Genomic DNA, 25,036 nt, shown 5'->3' on the forward strand with positions numbered 1-25,036 from the left:
TTATTTTGACATATTTAATAAAGTAAAGTAACTCTTATATTGATCAGCCCGCACATAGTTGTCTACTCTTTCTAACTTACAGACTTTAAAGATTCTTCCCTGGTAAATTTTGTCCTAGGAAAAGTTGCTATTTATCAATATCTATGAGAGTGTTTTATGCTGCCCTCATAGGTGGGTACTTCTTATCTGGAGAATTTGACAGTGTATTGAACTTGTGGAATAGAGGTAGTGTTCCATATGAAAGTAATTGATATCACCCAGTGTGGGGACTATGTTATTGTGACAGATATTTCATACCATATTTAGTGATCAGTGCATAGCATCATTCATGGTGCAGTAAAAATATATACATGCCCAACCATATATACAGAGCGCCAGGGGCAAATGCAGGATTCCTAGAGAGGGGGTTCCATGCCATGCCACCAAAGTAAGCATGGCCAGCATGGAAGGGGGTTTGACTATAATTTTAGCAAATGCTAAAGCAGGGACAGGCTGGCATTTGTCCCCCGTGCCGGTCCCATAGTGGACTACCTTGGGCTGGGTCACTGGGCCACCTGCATTTTTTTCTTTTAAAATGTCCCTAATAGGCTGCTGAGTTGAGTCTTGCCCCCGGGCTAAAATTTGCCAGCCCTCCCTAATGCTAAGCCACTTTCCAACACTTCCCTTCCAATTTAAATACACAGGCAATGCTGTGTTCACTACTGTTAGGTGCAGGCAGATCCCCTTTCCTGAGCAGAATGAACCAGGACATACATCCAAATTGTCCATGCATTGGAGACAAAGTCCTGACTAAGCGGGGCGGTCACCCTAAATTAGGACTGCCCCACCAGAATCAGGACAGTTGACAGATTGTCCTGCTCTCTCCTACCTGTTCTTGCAGCTTTCACTACTTGCTGCTGGTCTCTTAAGCACAGTTGCTGCTTGTCTGGATCCTGGATTATTGGGGTCCTGCTTGGAAAAAGGGATAGGTGCATAAAATACAGAAAGCCTAGCAACGGGCGAGCACTCTACACCTCCCTCCTCTTAACCAGTCACAATGTTAAATTAATAGCACCCACTTTTAATAATTAGGCCTCCATAATTGCAAATCGCCCTAACGTTAAGTTAATAGCATTCATATTTAATAAATAGACATATTCTCCACCCATCCAACCAGCCCCAACATTTAATAATTTTCACATTTAATAAATAAAAACCTACACACTTTCAAACAGCATTGCTATTTAACATTAAAATAATATTCACATTTAATAAACACACCTATATTCACACTGCCCCAAAGAGCCCTGACATTAAATCATTAGTATTCACATTTAATAAATAGCTGTCCATTGGGGGGCGTGGCCTGGTAGCCATCAGGAGTAGTCGCATTGAACCCGAGCTCCTCACAAAAGATTTGAAAAAGGTTCCCTATCTTGTTCTTTTCCCGGAGATATTCCCACAAAACACGCCTAACACCCTTGTGGAGCCGTGGGGAATAAGATTTGGGACTATTGGAACTCCAAGACTAAAAGGCATCAAGTCCCTTCCACCCACACTGAAGCCGGGGGTTTGCCGGCCCGGATCGAGCACCCCCCTGTCTGCCGCAGTCTACCCGGAGGGAGCATAGGTGGAGAAATCAGAGCCCGGACCCTGTGGGGGAGAGACAGCACACGTGGTATTAATCGGGGCGTAAGAAGCGGGCGCCACTTTACCATCCTTCTCACCTCTTACCTGAGCGGACCCAGGAGGTTCCGACCCGATTGGAGACCCTCCTCGCTGCGCAGGGACCCTACGAAAATCTCTGCCCCCGGACCGGAAGTGGCGGCCGCCATCAACCCCTTCTCTTCCGGCAGGATATCACTCGCAGTGCCTGCTGGGAGGACTGAGGATCCCGGAAACCACCGCTCTGAGGTAACATCCGGTAATAGCGGGCAAGGGGATAATACAATTCATACCCCCCACATCTCAGGATCAGAGTGGCTGTTTTTGCATCCCTGCACAGTGAAACTTTGAGAAGCCAACAGCCCACACCAAGCAGGACCTAAATCTGCCCCACTGAGGCAATCCCCTTTTCCACCACTAGTTCTGGGGTAGCCAGCGCAGTTCTTGTAAAGACCCCTCTGACACAGCGAGTCTCTTGAGACCTGAAATCTCTTACAGCCACAGCAACCCCACTGGCTGCCTATTATCATAAAGCCTCACTCTGGGCTCACTTAAAACTGCATAACATCAAAAAGAAAATTGCTCCCAATTAAGCAGAGGCCAGCAACCCTCACGCGGCTCGCTTCTCCCCCACATTAATCACAATTATACTGCATTACATTCTGGCTCCAGTTCATTGTAAGGGCCGATATCAGAAGACATCCTCAGGGGAACTCTCTCTCCTATTATTCTGATAGCTCAACACAGCTAATGTCTACCTAACTTAGTTGGACTTGTCCTCCATCTGTCTGTCATACTCTCACTATTGGGACGGTCGGAGACTAACATGAATAAACCCGCGGGCAGAGGCCGCCGGGGTACGGCCGGCGAAATCACGCAGCATTTTTCTCGTCAAGACAAACCGGGTTCATCCTCCTCTTCCCCCCCTCCCTGCAAGAGTCCCACATCGATGGAGACTCATCAAGCACGTCAAAACCATCCACTAAGGCCGACTTTGCTGAGCTGAGGAACCTAATTGTTGAACGTACCAATGCCTTTTCGGTGGACCTGCAAAAAGCAATAGGGGACCTCAAAACAGAAATAGTCATAATTGCTAAAAGAACATCAGCTCTAGAAAACAAAATGGAGTCCTCACTCAAATTCCAGAAAGATGCTTCACTGGACTTGGACTTCCTATTGAAAGAAAACGATTTCTTTAGAGACAAAATGGAGGACATGGAAAACAGGGAACGCCGTAACAATTTACGGCTGCGTAACATCCCTGAAAAAATCGAATCCAAGGACCTTGAGGATTACGTGTGCAAATTTTTTTCCACTCTAGACCCCACATTATCTAACCAATCAATACAGATTGAAAGGGTCCACAGAGCCCTTAGACCATGACCGAAGTATACTGACCCCCCGCGGGATGTGATCCTACGCCTCCTTTCATACAAGACCAAGGACATTATTTCCAGCGCAGTGAGGAACACTCCATACATGCTCTTTGACGGTATCCGCATACAAGTGTTCCAGGATCTTGCCCCATCAACAATTGCTAAACGCCGCGACCTTAGGGATGTGACACGTACCCTCAGAGAGAATGGCTACAAGTATCGGTGGGGATTCCCTTTTCGCCTGATAGTTGAAGTGGAAGGTCATCAAGAAACGATCCGCACACCCAACGAAGGGAAGGACCTGATTCACAGACTTAATCTTTCTCGCTCTGACCGACCCTCTGGAGGGGACCCACAAACCTCATCTAGCCAACAACCTCCTTGATTTAACTCTCTGACTCCCTCGCTAGGGAGGATGTTAATGCTTAATCTCATTTCTAATTCATATAACATTATGGTTTGTTTTGTCTTTCATGTTTTTTTCCTTGTGCATTGTTCACATTTGTTCACTCAGGTTTTTTTTTGTTAAGAAAATTTATGCTGCACTGTAGCTATAATCGTTTCTGGTTTGGCCGTTCCACCAGTAATTTACTATGCCTAGATAATCCGCAAGACAGACGGGGGACACTCCTCTTACTCCCCTGGCCACGCACCCACATATATTGGGAGTTATACATTTCTAGTTCTAAAATTTTTTTTTACTTCCGGATATACGGAACCTAGTGCACTCCCGCACCTAGTGCCTTAATTTACAACTTTCAGCAGGTTTGTTATACCTATCTTTAGTTTATTTTGGTATTCAGGCACTTCTCCTGTGGGCTCCTCCTCTGCCTGTGAGGCCTGAGTCCACTCCCCTTTCCCCCCCGCTTTAAAACCCTATCTTCTCCATTTATTCTTCTTTCCTTCCTGCGCTTTGCTTTCCTTTCACATACTCTTTCCTCCCTTCCCCTTGGTACTCCACCTTTTCCCTCCACCTGTCGAGTTTATCTCTCTCAAAACATTCTTACCCCATACATAACAGCTATGTCTTTTACTACCCTTTCTTTCAACGTAAAGGGACTGAATACTCCACAAAAACGCTCTATGCTTCACCACAATATGCATAATCTAAAAGGTGATATTATTTTGCTACAGGAGACTCATTTCAAAGCCGGCGGCCACCCCTCCTTGTCCTCTAGAAGACAACCCACGGTTTACTACTCATCTCATACTACAAAGAAAAATGGAGTGGCCATTTTACTCCGTAACTCTGTTCCCTTCACCATGTCAGAGATCAAGGACGACCCTGAGGGACGATTTCTGATCTTAACGGGAAGGATTGGGCATCTAGACATCACCCTTGCTAACATCTATGCTCCTAACACAGGTCAGGCAACTTTTTTTACACACTTCTTTTCAGAATTACACCGCTCACGCAAAGGTATGGTCCTCTTGGGGGGTGACTTCAATACAGTCATGTCCCCCGCAATGGATAGATCAACATCTAAACGCCCCTTCTCATTAGCTTCGCAAACCAAAAATTTACTAAAGCAATCAACCGAGGCCGGCCTTTTTGACATTTGGCGAGCACTTTACCCCTCTTCCAGGGACTACACATTCTATTCATTTCCCCACCAATCCTATTCTCGAATAGACATGTTCATGTGTTGTTCTAACCTTTTCCACCACATAAAGAAAGCAGACATAATCCCTAACACCTGGTCTGACCACTCTATACTCTCCCTCTCAGTTGACCTCTTTCAGAACCCCCGGGGCAGAACATCTTGGCGGTTAAATGAGACCTTACTCAAGCTTCCGCACTTTAAAGAGCAAATAGCAGAAGCAATAACAGGATATTTTGACATTAATAATAACCAAGAAGTCTCGTTTCCTACAGTCTGGGAAGCCCACAACGCAGTAATCCGAGGCAACATTATACAGTTTGCTTCACGCAGGAAGAAAGAGCGCAATGAGACATACAATAAATTATCCTCCCAACTTAAAATCCTAGAATTACAACATAAACAATCGAACTCCCGCTCACTTGGGCAGCAGATTCAAAAAACTAGGCTATATTGGCGGAAAAGACTGAACGTCAACTCCGGTGGCTCAATCAGTCCTTTTACGAGAAGGGGAATAAAGCTGACACACTTCTGGCCAACAGAATTAGAGCTAAAAGAGCATCCCAAACAATCACTTCAATTAGGAACAAGAAGGGAAACATATCTTATGATCCCAGGATTATCAATAGCACCTTTCATGAATATTACAAAAACCTTTATAATTTGCACAAAGACCAGCACACCCCAGATACCCCCTCCCAGGTCATCAAATCATACTTAGACAAATGCTCGCTGCCCACTCTGTCCCCCCACCAGACCACATCCTTGAACCAGGAAATCACTGGTGAGGAAATTACCTCGGCCCTGAAATCACAAAAAAAATCTAAAGCCCCCGGCCCTGACGGTTTCATGATGTTTTATTATAAAACATTCTCTAAAGAGCTTGTCCCCCAATTGACCCACTTATTCAACAATATATTACATGGCGGTAAATTTCACAAAGAATCTACCCGCTCTACCATAGTGGTCATCCCCAAACCAAATAAGGACACGTCTCTTTGCTCTAATTATCGCCCCATCTCATTAATTAATGCGGATGTAAAACTATTCGCTAAAGTACTGGCAAATAGATTAAACAACTACATGTCGACCTTGGTGTTCCCTGACCAAGTTGGTTTCATCCCCTCTAGACAGGCCCTGGACAACACGAGGCGCACCATAGACATCATGACCCATGTTAACCAACATAAAATACCCACAGTCGTCCTAGCCCTCGATGCCGAAAAGGCATTCGAAAGGCTTTCCTGGCCCTTCATGTTCAGCACACTCAATCATTTTGGTCTGAAAGGGGAATTCATGTCGGCTATCCGAGCCCTATATCACCGCCCCTCCTCGTCAGTCTTGACAAATGGTTTACTGTCCCCCACCTTTTCTTTGGGTAACGGCACAAGACAAGGGTGTCCTTTATCACCCCTACTGTATGCATTATGCATCGAACCCTTAGCTGCCACCATAAGGCGGAACCCAGACATCTCTGGGATCCGGATTGGTCCCCGACACTTCAAGATTTCGCTATTCGCCGATGTCATGTGCAAGCTAATTTTTAGGCATAAATCTGCAAATATATGTCTGTGAATTACTTCCTAGAAATAGTGAGACATGGTTCTCTTAGGAGCTGTTAGATCAAGTGGTTTTGTGTATGTTAAACCACCCAGGGGGGCTGGTAGATAAGGGTAGCACCTTATGTCATTTATGGCAGGACGCAAACGGGAAAGCCTTTGAAGAAATCTCTTGCAAGACAATGAAATCTCACACATGTTTGGGAGGCCCCAGACATGCCGACTGCAGAGACTGGGTTGTATGTAAATGACAGATTCAAGTTGAATAAGGTCACAGGAAAGGGGGGGGGGCTGTGGGCCCTGTAGCTGGGTTTTAAAACTGTACTGAAAATGTAACTCCTGGTTCTTTTTCTTCTGAGGGAGTTTAATTGAAGAGGTTCCATTTTTTCCTGCTCCTCCCGGCACCACAAACTTGATTCTAAGTGAGGTATCAATTCTGTGTTTTATCCTTTTTATTTTATAAGAAACAATTGCACTCTATTTGTATGTCATTTTATTATCTTTTTATCTTAAGCATTGTGGATGTATTTTCCATATTAAATTACACTTAATAAGTTCTAGTCTCTGTGTTCTTATGAATTCACGCGACAGTTTGGTCCAGACGCTACCTAATTGAAACTGTGCAAACCTTGTGGTTTAAGTGAACTCTGATTAAAGTAAATTGTGTTGGATTAATGCTAGGGAGAACCGAAGGCTTCCTAAATAAGAGTGTCAGCTCTTATCCGAAACAACCTTGGTGGTGGTAATTAGTATCGCAAAGCTAGGGTGTGGCATAGATAGGGAAGGATTTAATCATTTTAGACAGACCAGGTGGTTGTCTTTGTGGTTGACCCTGTGTCACATATGCGTCACGCAGACTCAGGTGAGTGCTGTTCGTGACAAATTGGTGGCAGCAGTGGGATATATTTTTAAGAACTTAAGTGAATTAGGGTTGTGTGATCCCTGAGAGAGGAAATACAGACTAATTCACCAGAGACTGAACTCAATGCTTAAAACATTATAAGACATACAGCAATTGTTTCTTTCCCTCCCCTTCTCTTTTTTTTCTTATCTTTTTTTATTTGGCATTAAACTGAGGAAATGGCTGCTGCATATAAACGTTTGACAAAGGAGGCGCTGATTTCAGATTGTGAGGCTGCAGGAATTCCCACCAGTGGCAAAAGTAAGGAGCAATTGATTGAAGCTCTTGTACAGAGGGATGAACATCAACTCACAGTTGTGTCCGAGGAAGAGCATAGCCAGGACTCAGGAGCGGACCTGACTGTGGATATTCCTCAAAACCAGGGACGGTTAATTTCGGATGATTCTAATGGTGCATGTGTGGACACTGCTATGGACGTTTATATGCAAACCGCCCTGAAATATTTGGGCCCAGCGGACATTACAACTAAAATGCAACTCATACAGCAGTTCCAGGAGAAGGAAGCTGCTGACCGTCAGGAGAGAGAGAGACACGCTGCTATGGAGGCAGCAGAGAGGCGCGCTGCTATGGAGGCAGCGGAGCGCCAAGCAGAAAGAGAATCTGCCGAGCGAGAGGCAGATAGGAGATATGAGCTGGAGCTTTCCAAGCTCAAACGCCAGTCAGAAGCCAAAGACACTGGTATTAGCAGACCCCGTCCTGAGAATTTCCCTGTATTGGAAAAAGACGGGGATGTAGATGCTTTTTTGCGAGGATTTGAAAAGACTTGCCGACAGTATGGACTGGCCAAAGATCAGTGGGCACAATATTTAACCCCTGGTTTGCGAGGTAAAGCATTAGAGGCCTTTGCAGATCTTCCACCTGAGATGGACGGAAATTATGAGGCAATCAAAAGTGCCCTGTTGCAACGTTTTAACATCACCCCAGAGGCGCATAGGCAGAAATTCAGAGATTTAAAACGCAGTGCCTCTGACACATATTCAGGACTTGTGGCCCAGCTGTGTGCTTCCTTCAAACAGTGGGTTGGAGGGCTACAGATCACCACCTTTGATGCTCTGCAAGATTTGATGATCCAGGAGCAGTTTCTGACTTTGTGCCCAGCTGATGTGAAGGAATGGGTAGTGGATCGGGACCCTGCATCATCTGCGGAAGCAGCTAGACTGGCTGACAAGTATACTGTCACCCGGGCACCTGCAGCTAAAAGAGGAACTTTTGTGCCAGGACAGTCTGCCTGGAAAGGGGAGCGGCCAGGAGGAGCACCTTCACCTGCTGTTGTTTCTTCATCTTTTGGGAGGGTGGGGGCCAAGCCTGTTCAGGGAGATACCCGCCGTTGTTTTATTTGCAACAGGACAGGGCACCTCAGTGCCGCCTGTCCAGACCGAAAGACATCTACAGCCTCCACTGTGGGGCCACCTCCTCCCCGGTCTGCTCCAGCTGTCCTGTGTGTTGCGGGATCCCAAGTGAGCCGGAATGACAATCTGCAAACGGTCACTGTCGGTGACAAGGTAACTGTGGGGTTAAGAGACACGGGTGCTGATGTTACCCTGGTGCGTTCAGAGTTGGTGGGGTCATCGGATATAATTCCAGGGAAAACTATTGCTGTGCGCGGGGTGGGAGGGATACACCCTGCTGTGCCTATGGCCCGGGTCTATCTGGACTGGGGTGCTGGAAGAGGTCTAAGGGAAGTCGGGGTATCGGACAATATTCCTACAAATGTTTTGCTTGGAACTGATTTAGGCAGGATGTTATCTCGTTATGTTGCTAGTAGTGATGTTGTGGACTCTGAACTTAACCATGTTTTTTCCCAGGTATCAGGATGTGACAGGGAAAATGTTTGTTCAGTTGTATCTGAAGTCTGTAAACTAGGATGTGAGAAGGAAAATGATTGCTCAATTGTATCCGACCTAGGTCAACTGTCTGTATCCAAGGAGTTAGGGGATGTAACTATTTCCTCAGTGTCAGTGGTCACACGTAGGCAAGCAGAGAAGGATAGGTCCTCACAATTAACTCCTGAGAGAGAGGTAGAAAGTCCCTCTGACCCAGAAGCTCCCCCTCTAACCCCCCTCCCTCCAGCACCTGCAGTTACAGACGCCTTACCTTTATCACCAGACACTGAGCAGCAAGTGAGAAGCCAGGCTTTTCAACAAGCACAGCAGACTGACACTACACTGGAAACCCTGAGGTGCCTAGCAGGCAGTCCTCCCACTGAGTCTGATAAAGAAAGAGTGTTTTGGGAACAGGGAAGGTTGTATAAGGAAAGTGTAGCCAGAGATGTACCTGAGGCGGGGGTGATGGAGAAACGGCTAGGGGTACCCCTTATGTATCGGGAAGGGTTACTCAGGGTAGCTCATGAGGTCCCGCTGGCAGGGCATTTAGGCATAAAGAAAACTAAGTCTCGCTTAAAGCAAAAGTTTTACTGGCCAGAAATGGGCAAAGATATTGCCAATTATTGTCGATCTTGTCATGCCTGTCAGATGGTGGGGAAGCCTGGTGATGTGGGACACGCCCCTCTAGTGCCCCTGCCAATAATAGCAGAACCCTTTGAGCGGGTAGCTGTGGACATTATAGGACCCCTTGCCATTCCCAGCAGCTCTGGAAAACAATTTATTCTCACTGTGGTGGACTATGCCACACGGTACCCCGAAGCGGTGGCCCTCTCCTCCATACGGGCTGACAAGGTGGCCGATGCCCTCATATCCATTTTCTCCAGGGTAGGATTCCCCAAGGAAATGTTAACTGATCAGGGCACACAGTTTATGTCTAATTTAATGCAAAGCCTTTGCAAAAAGATGCACGTGGAACACCTCATAGCCAGCCCCTACCACCCACAGACTAATGGCCTGTGTGAGCGTTTTAATGGTACTCTCAAACAGATGCTCAGAACCTTTGTGGAGTCCCAGGGGAGAGACTGGGAGAGGTTTCTGCCGCACCTCCTGTTTGCGTACAGGGAGGTGCCGCAGGAATCCACTGGCTTCTCCCCCTTTGAACTCCTGTATGGGCGCAGGGTGCGCGGTCCCTTAGATCTGATCAAAGAGGATTGGGAAGGGAAATTAATCACCCCCGAAACCTCCGTGGTCCACTATGTGGTGCAGTTCAGGGAGAGGATGCAATCCCTAATGGGGATGGTGCATAGCAATCTGAAGGCTGCCCAGACTAAGCAGAAGCAATGGTATGACCGCAGTGCTAGGGAGCGTATCTTTGAAGTGGGTCAGAAAGTTCTGGTATTGGTTCCTATGCGGCAGAATAAGTTACAGGCTGCTTGGGAGGGCCCCTACTTGATAGTTCAACGCATCAATGATGTCAATTATGTGGTAGCCAGGGATGAGGGACGGAAGAGGCACAAGGTATATCATGTGAACATGATCAAGGCCTACCACGAAAGGGGGGTCTCTGTATTAGCTGTATGTAGCTTACCTGAAGAGGACCAGGAGCCAGACCCCTTGTTAGACTTAGTAGCCTCTGCCAAGAGTGGGAGATCATTAGAGACCACCCAGCGTAGTGAGAGCTTGACTCAATTTAAAAACACATATGTATGGCCCAAATATAGGGACTCTCATTGTTTAGAGTAGGACCATCCTATATGCAAAAGCGCCTTGGCGTGGCAGGATGGCTTAAACATACATTTGCAAATGTGTGCAACAAAGACTTTTGCATTTTTATCTACAGTAGAAATGGCAGATCTGTTGCTGGCTATAGCAGTGTGCTGGGGGAAAAAATGTTGTGTGTATGTTCCTTGCAGGATAACCCCACCCTTTCAGCACCTGTTATGGCCTATAAATTGATTTGAGCAGCTTCCACTTTTGTATTTGTCTGAGAGGCATGTTGGTGTCAGTAGCTGAGGGGGAGTGCTGACATTGGATTGCTATTTGGAGGCTTCTGGGGTGCCTCTTTGGTAAGTTGGCTCTCAATTTAAAAACACATATGTATGGCCCAAATATAGGGACTCTCATTGTTTAGAGTAGGACCATCCTATATGCAAAAGCGCCTTGGCGTGGCAGGATGGCTTAAACATACATTTGCAAATGTGTGCAACAAAGACTTTTGCATTTTTATCTACAGTAGAAATGGCAGATCTGTTGCTGGCTATAGCAGTGTGCTGGGGGAAAAAATGTTGTGTGTATGTTCCTTGCAGGATAACCCCACCCTTTCAGCACCTGTTATGGCCTATAAATTGATTTGAGCAGCTTCCACTTTTGTATTTGTCTGAGAGGCATGTTGGTGTCAGTAGCTGAGGGGGAGTGCTGACATTGGATTGCTATTTGGAGGCTTCTGGGGTGCCTCTTTGGTAAGTTGGCTCTCAATTTAAAAACACATATGTATGGCCCAAATATAGGGACTCTCATTGTTTAGAGTAGGACCATCCTATATGCAAAAGCGCCTTGGCGTGGCAGGATGGCTTAAACATACATTTGCAAATGTGTGCAACAAAGACTTTTGCATTTTTATCTACAGTAGAAATGGCAGATCTGTTGCTGGCTATAGCAGTGTGCTGGGGGAAAAAATGTTGTGTGTATGTTCCTAGCTTGACAGAAGTACAGATAGATCAGCTGTTTGTGACATTGAAGCCCTATCAGAATCATTTTACAGGGAAGCCAGGACAAACACATCTAGTTGTTCATCATGTAAACACAGGCGATCAGCCTCCCCTCAGACAGACAGCTTATCGAGTTTCCCTGGAAGTGCAGACAGATATGAAAAGGGAGATTGAAGAAATGTTGGAGTTAGGGGTAATTAGAAAGTCCCACAGCTCCTGGGCTGCACCAGTAGTGCTGATCCCCAAAAAATGTGGTGGAACCCGGTTATGTGTGGATTATAGAAGGTTAAATGAGGCTACTGTGTTTGATGCCTATCCCATGCCCAGGATAGATGAATTGCTAGAACGGTTAGCCCATGCTCGCTATATAACCATTATGGATCTGAGTAGGGGTTATTGGCAGATCCCTCTGACGCCTGAGGCTCAGGAGCGGTCCGCATTTATCACCCCGTTTGGTCTGTATGAGTTCCTGGTCATGCCCTTTGGGATGAAAAATGCCCCTGCCTCCTTCCAGCGACTTGTTGATAGCCTGCTAGAGGGCCAAGAGAGGTATGCGGTAGCCTACCTAGATGACATTGCTGTGTTTAGCCAGACCTGGGAAGAACATTTGATCCACTTGAGCAGTGTGCTAGCTAAAATAGCGGGGGCGGGTTTAACAATAAAACCTGAGAAATGTCAGATTGGTATGAATGAGGTGCAGTACTTGGGGCACCGAGTAGGAGGAGGTACCCTGCGTCCTGAGCCAACTAAGGTAGATGCTATTGCTGCATGGCCCACCCCTAAGACCAAGAAACAGGTTATGTCCTTTTTGGGGACCGCTGGATATTACCGAAAATTCGTGCCCCAATATAGCTCCTTAGCTAAGCCCCTAACTGACCTTACAAAAAAGAGGTTGCCCCAAGTGGTGACTTGGACCCCAGACTGTGAAGAGGCATTCACCGCATTGAAGTCTGCACTTACCCAATCCCCAGTATTGCAGGCTCCTGATTTTGACCGGAGGTTTACAGTGCAAACGGATGCCTCCAACTATGGGCTGGGAGCTGTACTCAGCCAAGTGAATCAACAAGGGGAAGAGCACCCCATACTGTACCTAAGTCGGAAGCTGCTTCCCAGGGAGGTGGCCTACGCAGTTGTGGAAAAAGAGTGTTTAGCTATAGTGTGGGCCTTGCAAAAGTTGCAGTCCTACCTGTACGGACGGGACTTTACGGTAATCACAGATCACAACCCTCTCAGCTGGTTGCACAGGGTGGCTGGGGACAATGGGAAGTTGCTCCGGTGGAGTTTGACCCTCCAGCAATACACTTTCACTGTTCAGCACCGAAAAGGGAGCCACCATGGTAATGCAGATGGATTATCCCGTCAGAACGAAAGCCTTGTGTCAGGTGAGCAGGGAAAATCGTCTTGTAGGTAACAATTTCCCTGCCACCCTCTAGAACGGGGAGGTGTCATGTGCAAGCTAATTTTTAGGCATAAATCTGCAAATATATGTCTGTGAATTACTTCCTAGAAATAGTGAGACATGGTTCTCTTAGGAGCTGTTAGATCAAGTGGTTTTGTGTATGTTAAACCACCCAGGGGGGCTGGTAGATAAGGGTAGCACCTTATGTCATTTATGGCAGGACGCAAACGGGAAAGCCTTTGAAGAAATCTCTTGCAAGACAATGAAATCTCACACATGTTTGGGAGGCCCCAGACATGCCGACTGCAGAGACTGGGTTGTATGTAAATGACAGATTCAAGCTGAATAAGGTCACAGGAAAGAGGGGGGGCTGTGGGCCCTGTAGCTGGGTTTTAAAACTGTACTGAAAATGTAACTCCTGGTTCTTTTTCTTCTGAGGGAGTTTAATTGAAGAGGTTCCATTTTTTCCTGCTCCTCCCGGCACCACAAACTTGATTCTAAGTGAGGTATCAATTCTGTGTTTTATCCTTTTTATTTTATAAGAAACAATTGCACTCTATTTGTATGTCATTTTATTATCTTTTTATCTTAAGCATTGTGGATGTATTTTCCATATTAAATTACACTTAATAAGTTCTAGTCTCTGTGTTCTTATGAATTCACGCGACAGTTTGGTCCAGACGCTACCTAATTGAAACTGTGCAAACCTTGTGGTTTAAGTGAACTCTGATTAAAGTAAATTGTGTTGGATTAATGCTAGGGAGAACCGAAGGCTTCCTAAATAAGAGTGTCAGCTCTTATCCGAAACAACCTTGGTGGTGGTAATTAGTATCGCAAAGCTAGGGTGTGGCATAGATAGGGAAGGATTTAATCATTTTAGACAGACCAGGTGGTTGTCTTTGTGGTTGACCCTGTGTCACATATGCGTCACGCAGACTCAGGTGAGTGCTGTTCGTGACAGCCGATGATGTCCTTCTGACACTCTCCAACCCCCTTATTTCGCTCCCAAATTTACTTGAGGAACTAAAAGTATACGGCTCCCTGTCAGATTATAAAATAAATAATTCCAAATCAGAGGCTCTTTCGCTTCAAACATCCGACACGGTAAAAAGTATCTTAGAGTCGTCATTTAAATTCCAATGGTGCCCGAAAGCGGTCCGTTATCTAGGGGTTTAGATCACCAAAGAATACAGCCAACTGTTTAGCGCTAACTACACCCCCCTTCTAAATTCCATTAAGAGTGATTCCATGAGATGGGATCCGTTGTTCATCTCCTGGTTTGGTAGAATAAATGTAATAAAAATGAATGTTCTTCCCCGAATTTTATATTTGTTCCAAACACCACCTATACCAGTCCCAGGGGCATATTTAGCGAATCTTCAACTAATATGTAGTAGATTTATTTGGCAGGGGAAAAAATCGGGACTCAAAAGGTCCTGTCTAGCCAAACATTCACAATCGGGAGGATGTGGATTACCACTTTTTGACCAATATTACCACGCGGTCAATCTAAGCCATATTATCTCTTGGCAGACACCCCCGGGTACCAAGAGGTAGGTTGACCTCGAAAATGCACTCACACCAGAACACATTCTTAACTTCTTACCCTGGCTTCCCCGCAGCCAGAGGCCTGCCTCGGTCTACTCTCACCCCACTATACAGCTTACACTTGACCTATGGGACAAACTACACAAAAGATGGAAACTAACTTCGTATCCCTCCCCTCTCACGCCACTCTGGCATAATCCAGACTTCCCCCCTGGTAACACCAAATCTTACGCAGCACCTTGGCAAAAAGCGGGGATTACTCAATTCGCCCATATTTTAGGGATATACGCCCCCCAATCCTTCCTGGATCTAAGAGAAAAGTTTAAACTCCAAATTAGAAGCTTTATACAATCAAACTGTAAAACGACTAAACTACGTAGCCCTACGCCCTTTGAGAGATGTTGTACCAACCGAGTTGGAGCCCAGGGTGTCACTCACCGGACTGTGAGTGCCTCTTCCCGTGTATTCAGGAACCGTGGCCGTCATCCTGAGGGTCTGCGCATGTGCAGCCCTTATCAAACCTTCAGAACCTGTTGCTTTTAATTGATTGGATGATCAGGCAACCCTCCCTATTTAAACCACCTGTGATCATTTCCTGGTTGCCTGATCTTGGAGTCTCATTCCCCATTAGCCTCTGAAGGTGTTCCTGTGTTCATCGTGTCTGCACTCAGCTGATTCCTATCCGCTGCCTCCGTTACTTCTACAGAGTTCCTGTTCACTTCAACTCTCCTGTGTTCATCGTACCTGCACTCAGCTGATTCCTATCCGCTGCCTCCGTTACTACTGCTGAGTTCCTGATCGTCTCTACTCTCCTGGGTTTATCGTGTCAGCGCTCCGCTGCCTCCACCTCTACTACTGGATACCAGACAGCCTCAACTCTCCCGTGTTCTTCATGTTTCCAGTTCCACTTACTACTGCTTCCTGAGTATTGCTTCGTTCATTCTGGATTACCTGCCGTGCGCTGCACCAACCTGATTACCGCTTCCACCCTCCAGTGGTCTCTCCTCCTGCCGGCCTTCAGCCGTTCAGGTATCCCTGCACGTCTCTCTGACAGCCTGCTCTCCTGAACCGCGGTATGCATACTTTCCATTGACTTTGCTTGTGTATTGCATATCTATCTGGACTGAGTTGTGTTCTCCTCCGGAGCCTCCTATCCACTGAAGCTATTGTTACCATTGACTTTGTTTCCTATTGCTTGGATAGTTATTATGACTTTGTATACTTAAGCAGTGCTTGTCAGTTATCGTTGTATTGTGGATATCATCGTGGGATCAAGTTCTGTGTACCCCGTGTATACTCTGCTTTACATTCATCTCCTCGTGCCCCTCCTCACATATATATATATAGCAGTGGTACAACTTGCTGACGCAGACCTCTGACTCCTGTTCCCTGTGACACCAGTTTCAAGTATCCTCTCACATAGCAGTGGTACAACTTGCTATACGCAGACCACTGACTTCCCTGTTACCTACCTTCACCTGGATTCCATTCCTTCACCTAGACAGAGGTACAACTTGCTATACGCAGACCGCTGACTCTCACTACCTCCTCGCTACTCCTGGACATTCCACCTCACTATAGCAGTGGTACAACTTGCTATACGCAGACCACTGACTTTCCTCACGTTCCCTTGTCCATCTGGTTCCTCGTGTACATTCATCTACTCATTACCAGTTGCTGCTAGTCATAGACTTTCCTCGAGCATTCTCTCACCATCTGCTGTTTCTCCTGTTCCGTTGTCACTCTGCTACCAGAGAACCATATTACCAACTATATTACTCTGGTAAGTCCATCATCTGGTGATATCCTGGGCAAAGACTCCTAGTGCCCGTGACACAGGGACTGATATCCTTGATCTATCATGTATATCTAAAACCAGAAAGTAGTCCCATCGAACTGTTTGAGTCAGCTTGGGAACGTGATATTGGCAAAACTCTGGATCAGGAGGGATGGTCCCGGCTTAGAACCAGGATCTCTAAGATATCCATCAACACATCGATTAAAGAAAACACATTTAAGGTCTACACAAGATGGTACCTGGTTCCCACAAGACTTCATAAAATGTATCCAGGTACGTCAGACCTCTGCTGGAGGTCCTGTGGTGGAGTGGGATCTTTTTATCACATATGGTGGACATGCCCCTTCATATCCGATCTATGGACCCAGGTTTCCGATTTAATCTCTAAAATTTTGAAGGTCGTGGTTTCTCCGGACCCTCTGGTTATGTTATTATGCTCTCGCGACAAATCACTCAATAAGTTCAGTAACAAGTTAGCACAAAATATATATGCTGCGACACGTCTCCAAATAGCTAAGAATTGGAAAACATCTCACCCACGGAACATCCAAAGTATAACCTCCCGGGTTTGGTACATAGCCTCAATGGAATACATCACAAGCCTTCTTCATGACAAAGTCAGCAATTTTCATAAGATCTGGGATTCCTGGTACACCTTCCATCAGTCCCCTATGCCTGCCACCCAGTAAATTGTTTCACCTCTACGCCGTGGTCTTCTAACCCCCTGTGCCATCACTCCTTTTAGATATGATCGTTCTCTGTTATTGATGTACCCCTAATCCATCACAAAGGTAAACTCCAATTCTTTATCTCAATCTACTCACTAGCTACTCCCCTGTGATATGCCACCCTCTGAAGGCGGGTTGCGCAGGTCGCTCCCCCTTAGGAGAATACGTTGAATCCTTCCTATTTTCTTTCCTTCCCCCCCTCTTTTTCATTCCTTTTCCCTCTCCTCTCCCCTCCCTTCCTTTTTAAATAAAAGAAATATAAAAAACAACAAAAGAGAATCTAGGGTAATAAAGGAAAGAAAGGGTGCAATTAATACTGTAGTAAAGAGTAATTCCCCTTACATTCTCAGATTTTGTGCCGTATTTTATACCTTTGTAAATTGTGTTATTGTAAAGTTGAGGATCCAGGTTACTGTTGAAAGAAACAGGGTATAAAGATAACCTGAGAGACAAAGGTTCTGTTGAGGAAACAGGGCATAAAGAGACCTTTTTGTGGCGTTCTGTTTGAAAGAAAACAGGGTATAAAGGACGCTGTAGTATACGTGGTATACGGTGAAACAAAAACAAGGGATTTTCGCCGCAATCCCAATAGTAATAGTAAAGTTTATTCGGAAAGGAACTGATGTTAATGAGCTCTCTGTACAGCGCTGTGGAATCAGTGGTGCTATATAAATAAATGGTGATGATGAGGATGATAGTCAGTATCTGTAAGCGGTGCGATCGGACCACATGGTTGCATACGCAACTGTGATTGTGACTTGGGAGTTGTGGGAGGAAATGATTGGGGTACGTTATATCGAGTCTGAGCAACCCGATAGTGCTTACCCCGACATGGATTATCCGAGCGTGACTTTTTCTATATACTTGTGAACGCAAATGTTTATTCCATCAATTTGTAAGAATTGCGATGATATAACAGAGATCAGATGTGAAGGACGTAAGTTTGAAAGGCGACAATATTATTTATGGTGTTAAAGGGATAATTTAAGAAGGCGCTGGCTCTATAATTTAACAGCCTTAGTAAAAGACAATGTGGACCCAGCGCCTCCTTAAAATATCCCTTTAAGAGCATAAATAATACTGTCGGGTTTCAAACTTACGTCCTTCACAGCTGCCGCCCTTTTATGTCATCGAAATTCTTTGAAATCAGTGTAATAAATATTCGGCTTCAGATGTATGTAGGAAAAGTGACGTTCGGATAATCCATGTCGGGGTATGTACTATCGGGTTGGTGGTAGTCGGTGAAATGCCCTGGAAAGGCTAATATTAGTAAATATTTAGTGCTCCCAGTGGTAAAGTACTCAGCATGAACCTTTCTTCTGGAAAGGCGGGATATTGTTTTATGCTGTAAAGTGTTGATATTTCCATCAGTCCAGTAGAAAGTTTCTGTGTTAGGGACCTCGCTGTGTACGCTGACAATCGCGTGTATTGTTTTGTGGTACACAGTGGAGAAGAAGTGAGTGGCCGCAGCTTACGGAATTCGGAATTTACGGAAATGGTCACCACAAATCCCACACGGGAGTTTTGCACCGCGAAGCACTGAGGATTCCGTTTTTACATGGGTCTTAAACAAATGTGTAAGATGGCCGATATGACCGACGTACAGATCAAAGTAGGCCCGATAGGGTCTGCATTTGTGAGTAGAGACTGTAAGGTAAGTATGCAGTTCCATACGGTAAAGTTAGGTATGCAACGGCATACTGTGATCAGTGGGTCAAGATGACCGATGAATGTGTGAAACCATTTCCCATGGTTGGTAATGTTGATCAAGAGGTAGTGAGTACGGTTAGAGATAAAAAAAATATTTGTGAAAACTGAGAATTAAAGTGACTGTTTAAAACTGTGGCAAAAGTAAGGGAACATGTAGCAGGATAGCGAGTGCACAGCGGAAAGTATCGTTGCTAAGCGAAGAGAAGCGAGTGCAAGTGGGGAAAGTATAACTGAATTAAAAAAAACAACTTATAAAAATAGCAAATGTAACTAAAATTCTGTATTAAGTGTGTAACTGGTCAGGTTTAAATACAAGTAACTTATATGTATTTTTTTTTGTTTATGTTTGTGTGATTGAATCTAAAAAAAAAAGGAGCAGTTGTGAGACCAGTTTTTCAAACAGTCTGGATATAGGCTTCTATTCCATTCATTGACGTCTTTACGTCAATGAATGGAATTGACGTGAGACATTCCTCACCTTATGTGGATAATTACTAAAATGCAGCCAGGGAAAAGAAGTGTATAATGTATTAGAAAAATAAATTTGTTGTGTCCCTGTAATAGCTTATTTTCAGAAATCATAAAAAAAAAAAAATAAGGTTTCACATGTATGTGCTATTAGTAGGTGAGAGAAATACATTATGTCAAGATAAATGGTTTTAGCTAATTGACCTTGACTGCATAGAGTTAGAACAATACAAAAATACTGGAAATTACAGTTGCTAGGGAGTTATTCTGCATAAGAAACAGTTGCCAAGGAATGGATACAGTCTGAGGTGTTTTTTTTTGGGCTGTTGTTTCATGTTTGTTTTCCTGTTCTTGGTTGATGATAAGGATTTAAAGTAAAGAAATAAAAATGTTTTGTTTTTCTCTTCTGTAGATAAGGACAGCCAGAGTAATATATTTAGTAATTATTGTGAATGCAGAAGAAATACAAAATTTCCCCTTAAAAGACAAGTTAACAATGGGTCATTGTAACACTCTTTCTTCTTATTACGGTGGTAATTTGAAAATAACTTATTTGGCTAAGATTTATTATTTAAAATGAAGTGTGTATATACTCTTGCTTTTAATGTTGTTTTATGTATTCCAGGTTGACACATATGGGAGATACAGAGTATGCATCATAAGGGTTCATTTTGCACTTCTCTATTATGGTCACAAGTCCATCGCAGGTTGTATGATTATTGTGATCAGAGATACCGGGTTCCATACGAGCTGACGATGGATGACACTGGATTGGATGGATGGTGTAACTCCCTGTTAAATTTAATAAGAATGGGGGAGGGGTCATAGATTAGATAACAGTCAAGGGGATTAGTGGAATAGTTGAGAGCCAATTCCCCGTAGTGCCCAATCCAGCTGTTAGCTTGCTGTAAATCTCCTTTTCTGCTTTACGGTTTTCTGTTTTTCTGCAAATCATTTTGTTATTATTATTCTTTGCTGTCTTATTTCCCATTCTTTACATCTCTGTCAGTATCTCATTCTTCAATTATAAAGAGGTACAAAATATGTGCACACTGTCCCAAAGGGTTATACGCAACCTCAATATCAGGACACTGGTCTGGCATGACTGTCTTTAAATTTTCAACCAAATAAGGGGTGCGGTATAAAAAATAGTTTTGCTGTGGCCTGATTTGTTTATATTATCAGTGCTTGAAATTAAAGACTTGTTCATTCATTTCTCTGTAACAGAACATGAGGTTGCAAAAGGCTGGTTCACAGCCATGCCAGACAAAGGTCCAATACTTGGGATACTGTCTCACCAATGGGGCTAAGACATTTTGACAACGGACAGAATTATGGATACACACACTACACTGACATAGTCACGAAGTTTTGTTTTTATGCTTATAGAAGCTTCTGATTTTAAGTAGAGATGAGCGGGCTCGGATATCTGAAATCCGAGCCCACCCGAACGTTGCCGATCCGATTAATTGCTAAACTGAAACCGAGGCTCTGAGTCATAATCCCGCTGTTGGATCTCGCGTTACTCGGATCCTATAAATTCCCTGCTAGTCGCCGCCATCTTCACTCGGGCATTGATCAGGGTAGAGGGAGGTTGTGTTAGGTGGTCCTCTGTCCTGCTATATCTCGTGCTGTGCTGTTCAGTTCTGTGCTGTGCTGTGCTGTGTCCTGTTCAGTCCAGTGGTGCTGTGTCCTGTGCTCTGTCCTTCTGAGTTCAGTGGTGCTGCTGGGTCCTGTGCTGTGTCCTGTTCAGTCCAATGGTGCTTTGTCCTGTGCTCTGTCCTTCTAATGGCATTGTTATTTCCCCATTATTCCCAAATTATAAAAAATTTCAAAAAAAGTTGTAAAAAAAAATTACAAAAAAAGTGATTATAAAAAAAATAAATAAAAATATCCCAAAACAATCCTGCAGTATAAGTCCATTGGTACTGCTATATTACAAAGTTCACTGATTCTGCAGTATAAGTCCATTGGTACTGCTATATTACAAAGTTCACTGATTCTGCAGTATAAGTCAAGTGGTACTGATATATTACAAAGTTCACTGATTCTGCAGTATAAGTCCAGTGGTACTGCTATTACAAAGTCCACTGATTTTGCAGTATAAGTCCAGTGGGACTGCTATATTACAAAGTTCACTGATTCAGCAGTATAAGTCAAGTGGTACTGCTATATTACAAAGTTCACTGATTCTGCAGTATAAGTCCAGTGGTACTGCTATTACAAAGTTCACTGATTCTGCAGTATAAGTCAAGTGGTACTGCTATATTACAAACAAAGTTCACTGATTCAGCAATATAAGTCCAGTGGTACTGCTATATTACAAAGTTCACTGATTCTGCAGTATAAGTCAAGTGGTACTGATATATTACAAAGTTCACTGATTCTGCAGTATAAGTCCAGTGGTACTCTCCTGTGCCGCATATAATTTTTAAAGGCTTTGCCGAGTGTGTGTGGCTTAGGGGTACGCTCTCTTGTGCTACATATAATGGAAAACAAAAATTTGGAGGATAAAGTAGGGAAAGATCAAGACCCACTTTCTCCTAATGCTGAAGCTGCTGCCACTAGTCATGACATAGACGATGAAATGCCATCAACGTCGTCTGGCAAGCCCGATGCCCAATCTCCTAGTACAGGGCATGTAAAATCCAAAAAGCCCAAGTTCTCAAAAAGTAGCAAAAAGAGAAACTTAAAATCATCTGAGGAGAAACGTAAAGTTGGCAATATGCCATTTACGACACGTAGTGGCAAGGAACGGCTTAGGCCCTGGCCCGTGTTCATGACTAGTGGTCCAGCTTCACCCAAGGATCTAAGCCCTCCTCCTCCCCCCCTACAAAAAAATTAAGAGAGTTATGCTGTCAGCAACAACAAAACAGCAAAGAACTCTGCCTTCTACACAGATGACATCACAAATCCCCAAGGCGAGTCCAAGGGTGTTGGTGGTTGTGAAGCCTGACCTTCCCATCACTGTACGGGAAGAGGTGACTCCATCCACCATTTGCAGCACACCCTCTGCAGATGTTGGAAGGATCACCCACAGTGTATATCCAGATTTAGATAATCAAGGTGTCAATGTTGTACACTGGGAGGAGGCTATTGATGTAGCTGGCGCTGTGGAGGAACTTGATGATGAGGATGGTGATGTGGTTATTGTAAATGAGGCACCAGGGGGGGAAACAGCTGATGTCCATGGGATGAGAAAGCCCATCGTCATGCCTGGTCAGAAGACCAAAAAATGCACCTCTTCGGTCTGGAGTTATTTTTATCCAAATCCGGACAACCAATGTATGGCCATATGTAGCTTATGTAAAGCTCAAATAAGCATGGGTAAGGATCTTGCCCACCTAGGGACATCCTCCCTTATACCTAACCTGAATAACCTTCATAGTTCAGTGGTTAGTTCAGGAACTGGGCCTAGGACTGTCATCAATACAGGGACACCTACATCCCTTGGTCCTGTTGGATACACACCACCAACACCCTCCTCGTCAACTTCCTCCACGATCTCCATCAGATTTAGAACTGCAGGCCATGTCACCAGCCAGACTGAGTCCTCTTCTATACGGGATTCATCCGAGGAATCCTGCAGCGGTACGCCTACTAATGCCACTGCTGCTGTTGCTGCTGTTAGTCGGTCATCTTCCCAGAGGGGAAGTCGTAAGACCGCTACGTCTTTCAAAAAACAATTGACCGTCCAACAGTCATTTGCCATGACCACAAAATACGATAGTAGTCACCCTATTGCAAAGCGTATAACTGCGGCTGTAACTGCTATGTTGGTGTTAGACGTGCGCCCGGTGTCCGCCATCAGTGGAGTGGGATTTAGAGGGTTGATGGAGGTATTGTGTCCCCGATACCAAATCCCATCGAGATTCCACTTCACTAGGCAGGCGATACCAAAGATGTACAGAAAAGTACGAGCAAGTGTCCTCAGTGCTCTTAAAAATGCAGTTGTACCCACTGTCCACTTAACCACGGACATGTGGACAAGTGGTTCTGGGCAAACGAAGGACTATATGACTGTGACAGCCCACTGGGTAGATGCATCCCCTTCCGCAGCAACAGCAGCAGCTGCATCAGTAGCAGCATCTACACAACGTCTGCTCGTGCCAAGGCAGGCAACATTGTGTATTAAAGGCTTTAATAAGAGGCACAACGCTGACAACCTATTAGAGAAAATGAGGGAAATTATTTCGCAGTGGCTTACCCCACTTAGACTGTCCTGGGGATTTGTGGTGTCAGACAACGCCAGTAACATTGTGCGGGCATTGCATATGGACAATTTCCAGCACGTCCCATGTTTTGCCCACACCGTTAATTTGGTGGTGCAGCATTACCTCAAGAGTGACAGGGGTGTGCAGGAGATGCTTGCGGTGGCCCGCAAAATTGCTGGACACTTTCGGCATTCTGCCAGTGCCTACCGCAGGCTCGATGCACATCAAAAAAGCATGAACCTGCCCTGCCATCACCTCAAACAAGAGGTTGTGACGCGCTGGAACTCCACCCTCTATATGCTGCAGAGGATGGAGGAGCAGCAAAAGGCCATTCAGGCCTACACCGCCACCTACGACATAGGCAAAGGAGTGGGGATGCGCCTGAGTCAAGCGCAGTGGAGACTGTTTTCCGTGTTGTTCAAGGTTCTCCAGCCGTTTGAACTTGCCACACGAGAAGTCAGTTCTGACACTGCCAGCTTGAGTCAGCTGATTCTCCTGATCAGGCTGTTGCAGAAGCAGCTGGAGAAAGTGAGGGAGGAGCTGGTAAACCATTGCGATTCCACCAAGCATGTAGCTCTTGTGGATGAAGCCCTTCGTACGCTTTGCCAGGATCCGCGGGTGGTCACTATTTTAAAGGCAGAGGAATACATTCTGGCCACCGTTCTCGATCGTCGGTTTAAAGCGTATGTTTTGTCTCTGTTTCCGGCGGACACAAGCCTGCAGCGGTGCAAAGACCTGCTGGTCAGGAGATTGTCCTCTGAAGAGGACCGTGACATGCCAACAGCTCCACCCTCATTTTCTTCCACGTCTGTGGCTGCGAGGAAAAAGCTCAGTTTTCCTAAAAGAGCCGCTGGCGGGGATGCTGATAACATCTGGGCCGGACTGAAGGACCTGCCAACCATTGCAGACATGTCTACTGTTGCTGCATTGGATGCTGTCACAATAGAAAAATTGGTGGAGGATTATTTTGCTGACACCATCCAAATAGACATCTCAGACAGTCCATATTGTTACTGGCAGGAAAAAAAGGCAGTTTGGAAGCCCCTGTACAAACTGACTCTATTTTACCTGAGTTGTCCACCCTCCGGTGTGTACACGGAAAGAGTTTTTAGTGCAGCGGGGAACCTGGTCAGTGAGCGGTGAAGGAGGTTGCTTCCTCAGAACAATGAAAAAATGATGTTCATAAAAATGAATTATCAATTCCTCAATCAAGTACAGCACTGCCCTCCAGATAGTACAGAGGGACCTGTGATTGTGGAGTCCAGCGGGGACGAATTGATAATGTGTGAGGAGGAGGAAGTACACACTGTAGAGGGAGAGGAATCAGAGGTTGAGGATGAGGATGACATCTTGCCTCAGTAGAGCCTGTTTATTTTGTACAGGGAGAGATGAATAGCTTTTTTGTTGTGGGGGCCCAAACAAACCAATCATTTCAGGCACAGTTGTTTGGTAGGCCCTGTCGCTGAAATGATTGGTTTGTTAAAGTGTGCATGTCCGATTTCAACAACATAAGGGTGGGTGGGAGGGCCCAAGGACAA

General features: G+C 45.1%; 1 protein-coding gene across 1 annotated transcript in view; it reads left to right on the forward strand.

The window, feature by feature from the left end:
- The first annotated feature begins 7,326 nt into the window (after positions 1–7,326).
- The window catches only part of LOC142150817 (uncharacterized), a 41,332-nt gene continuing 23,622 nt past the window's right edge, over positions 7,327–25,036 (forward strand). The window contains exons 1-2 of the mRNA XM_075206002.1: positions 7,327–9,408; positions 12,613–13,015. Coding sequence (XP_075062103.1) covers positions 7,513–9,408; positions 12,613–13,015 — 2,299 coding nt within the window. The 5' untranslated portion in view covers positions 7,327–7,512. The remainder of the gene's footprint in view (positions 9,409–12,612; positions 13,016–25,036) is intronic.

This window comes from Mixophyes fleayi, chromosome 4, assembly GCF_038048845.1.
Source record: "Mixophyes fleayi isolate aMixFle1 chromosome 4, aMixFle1.hap1, whole genome shotgun sequence".
In the NCBI taxonomy this organism is placed as follows: Eukaryota; Metazoa; Chordata; class Amphibia; order Anura; family Limnodynastidae; genus Mixophyes; species Mixophyes fleayi.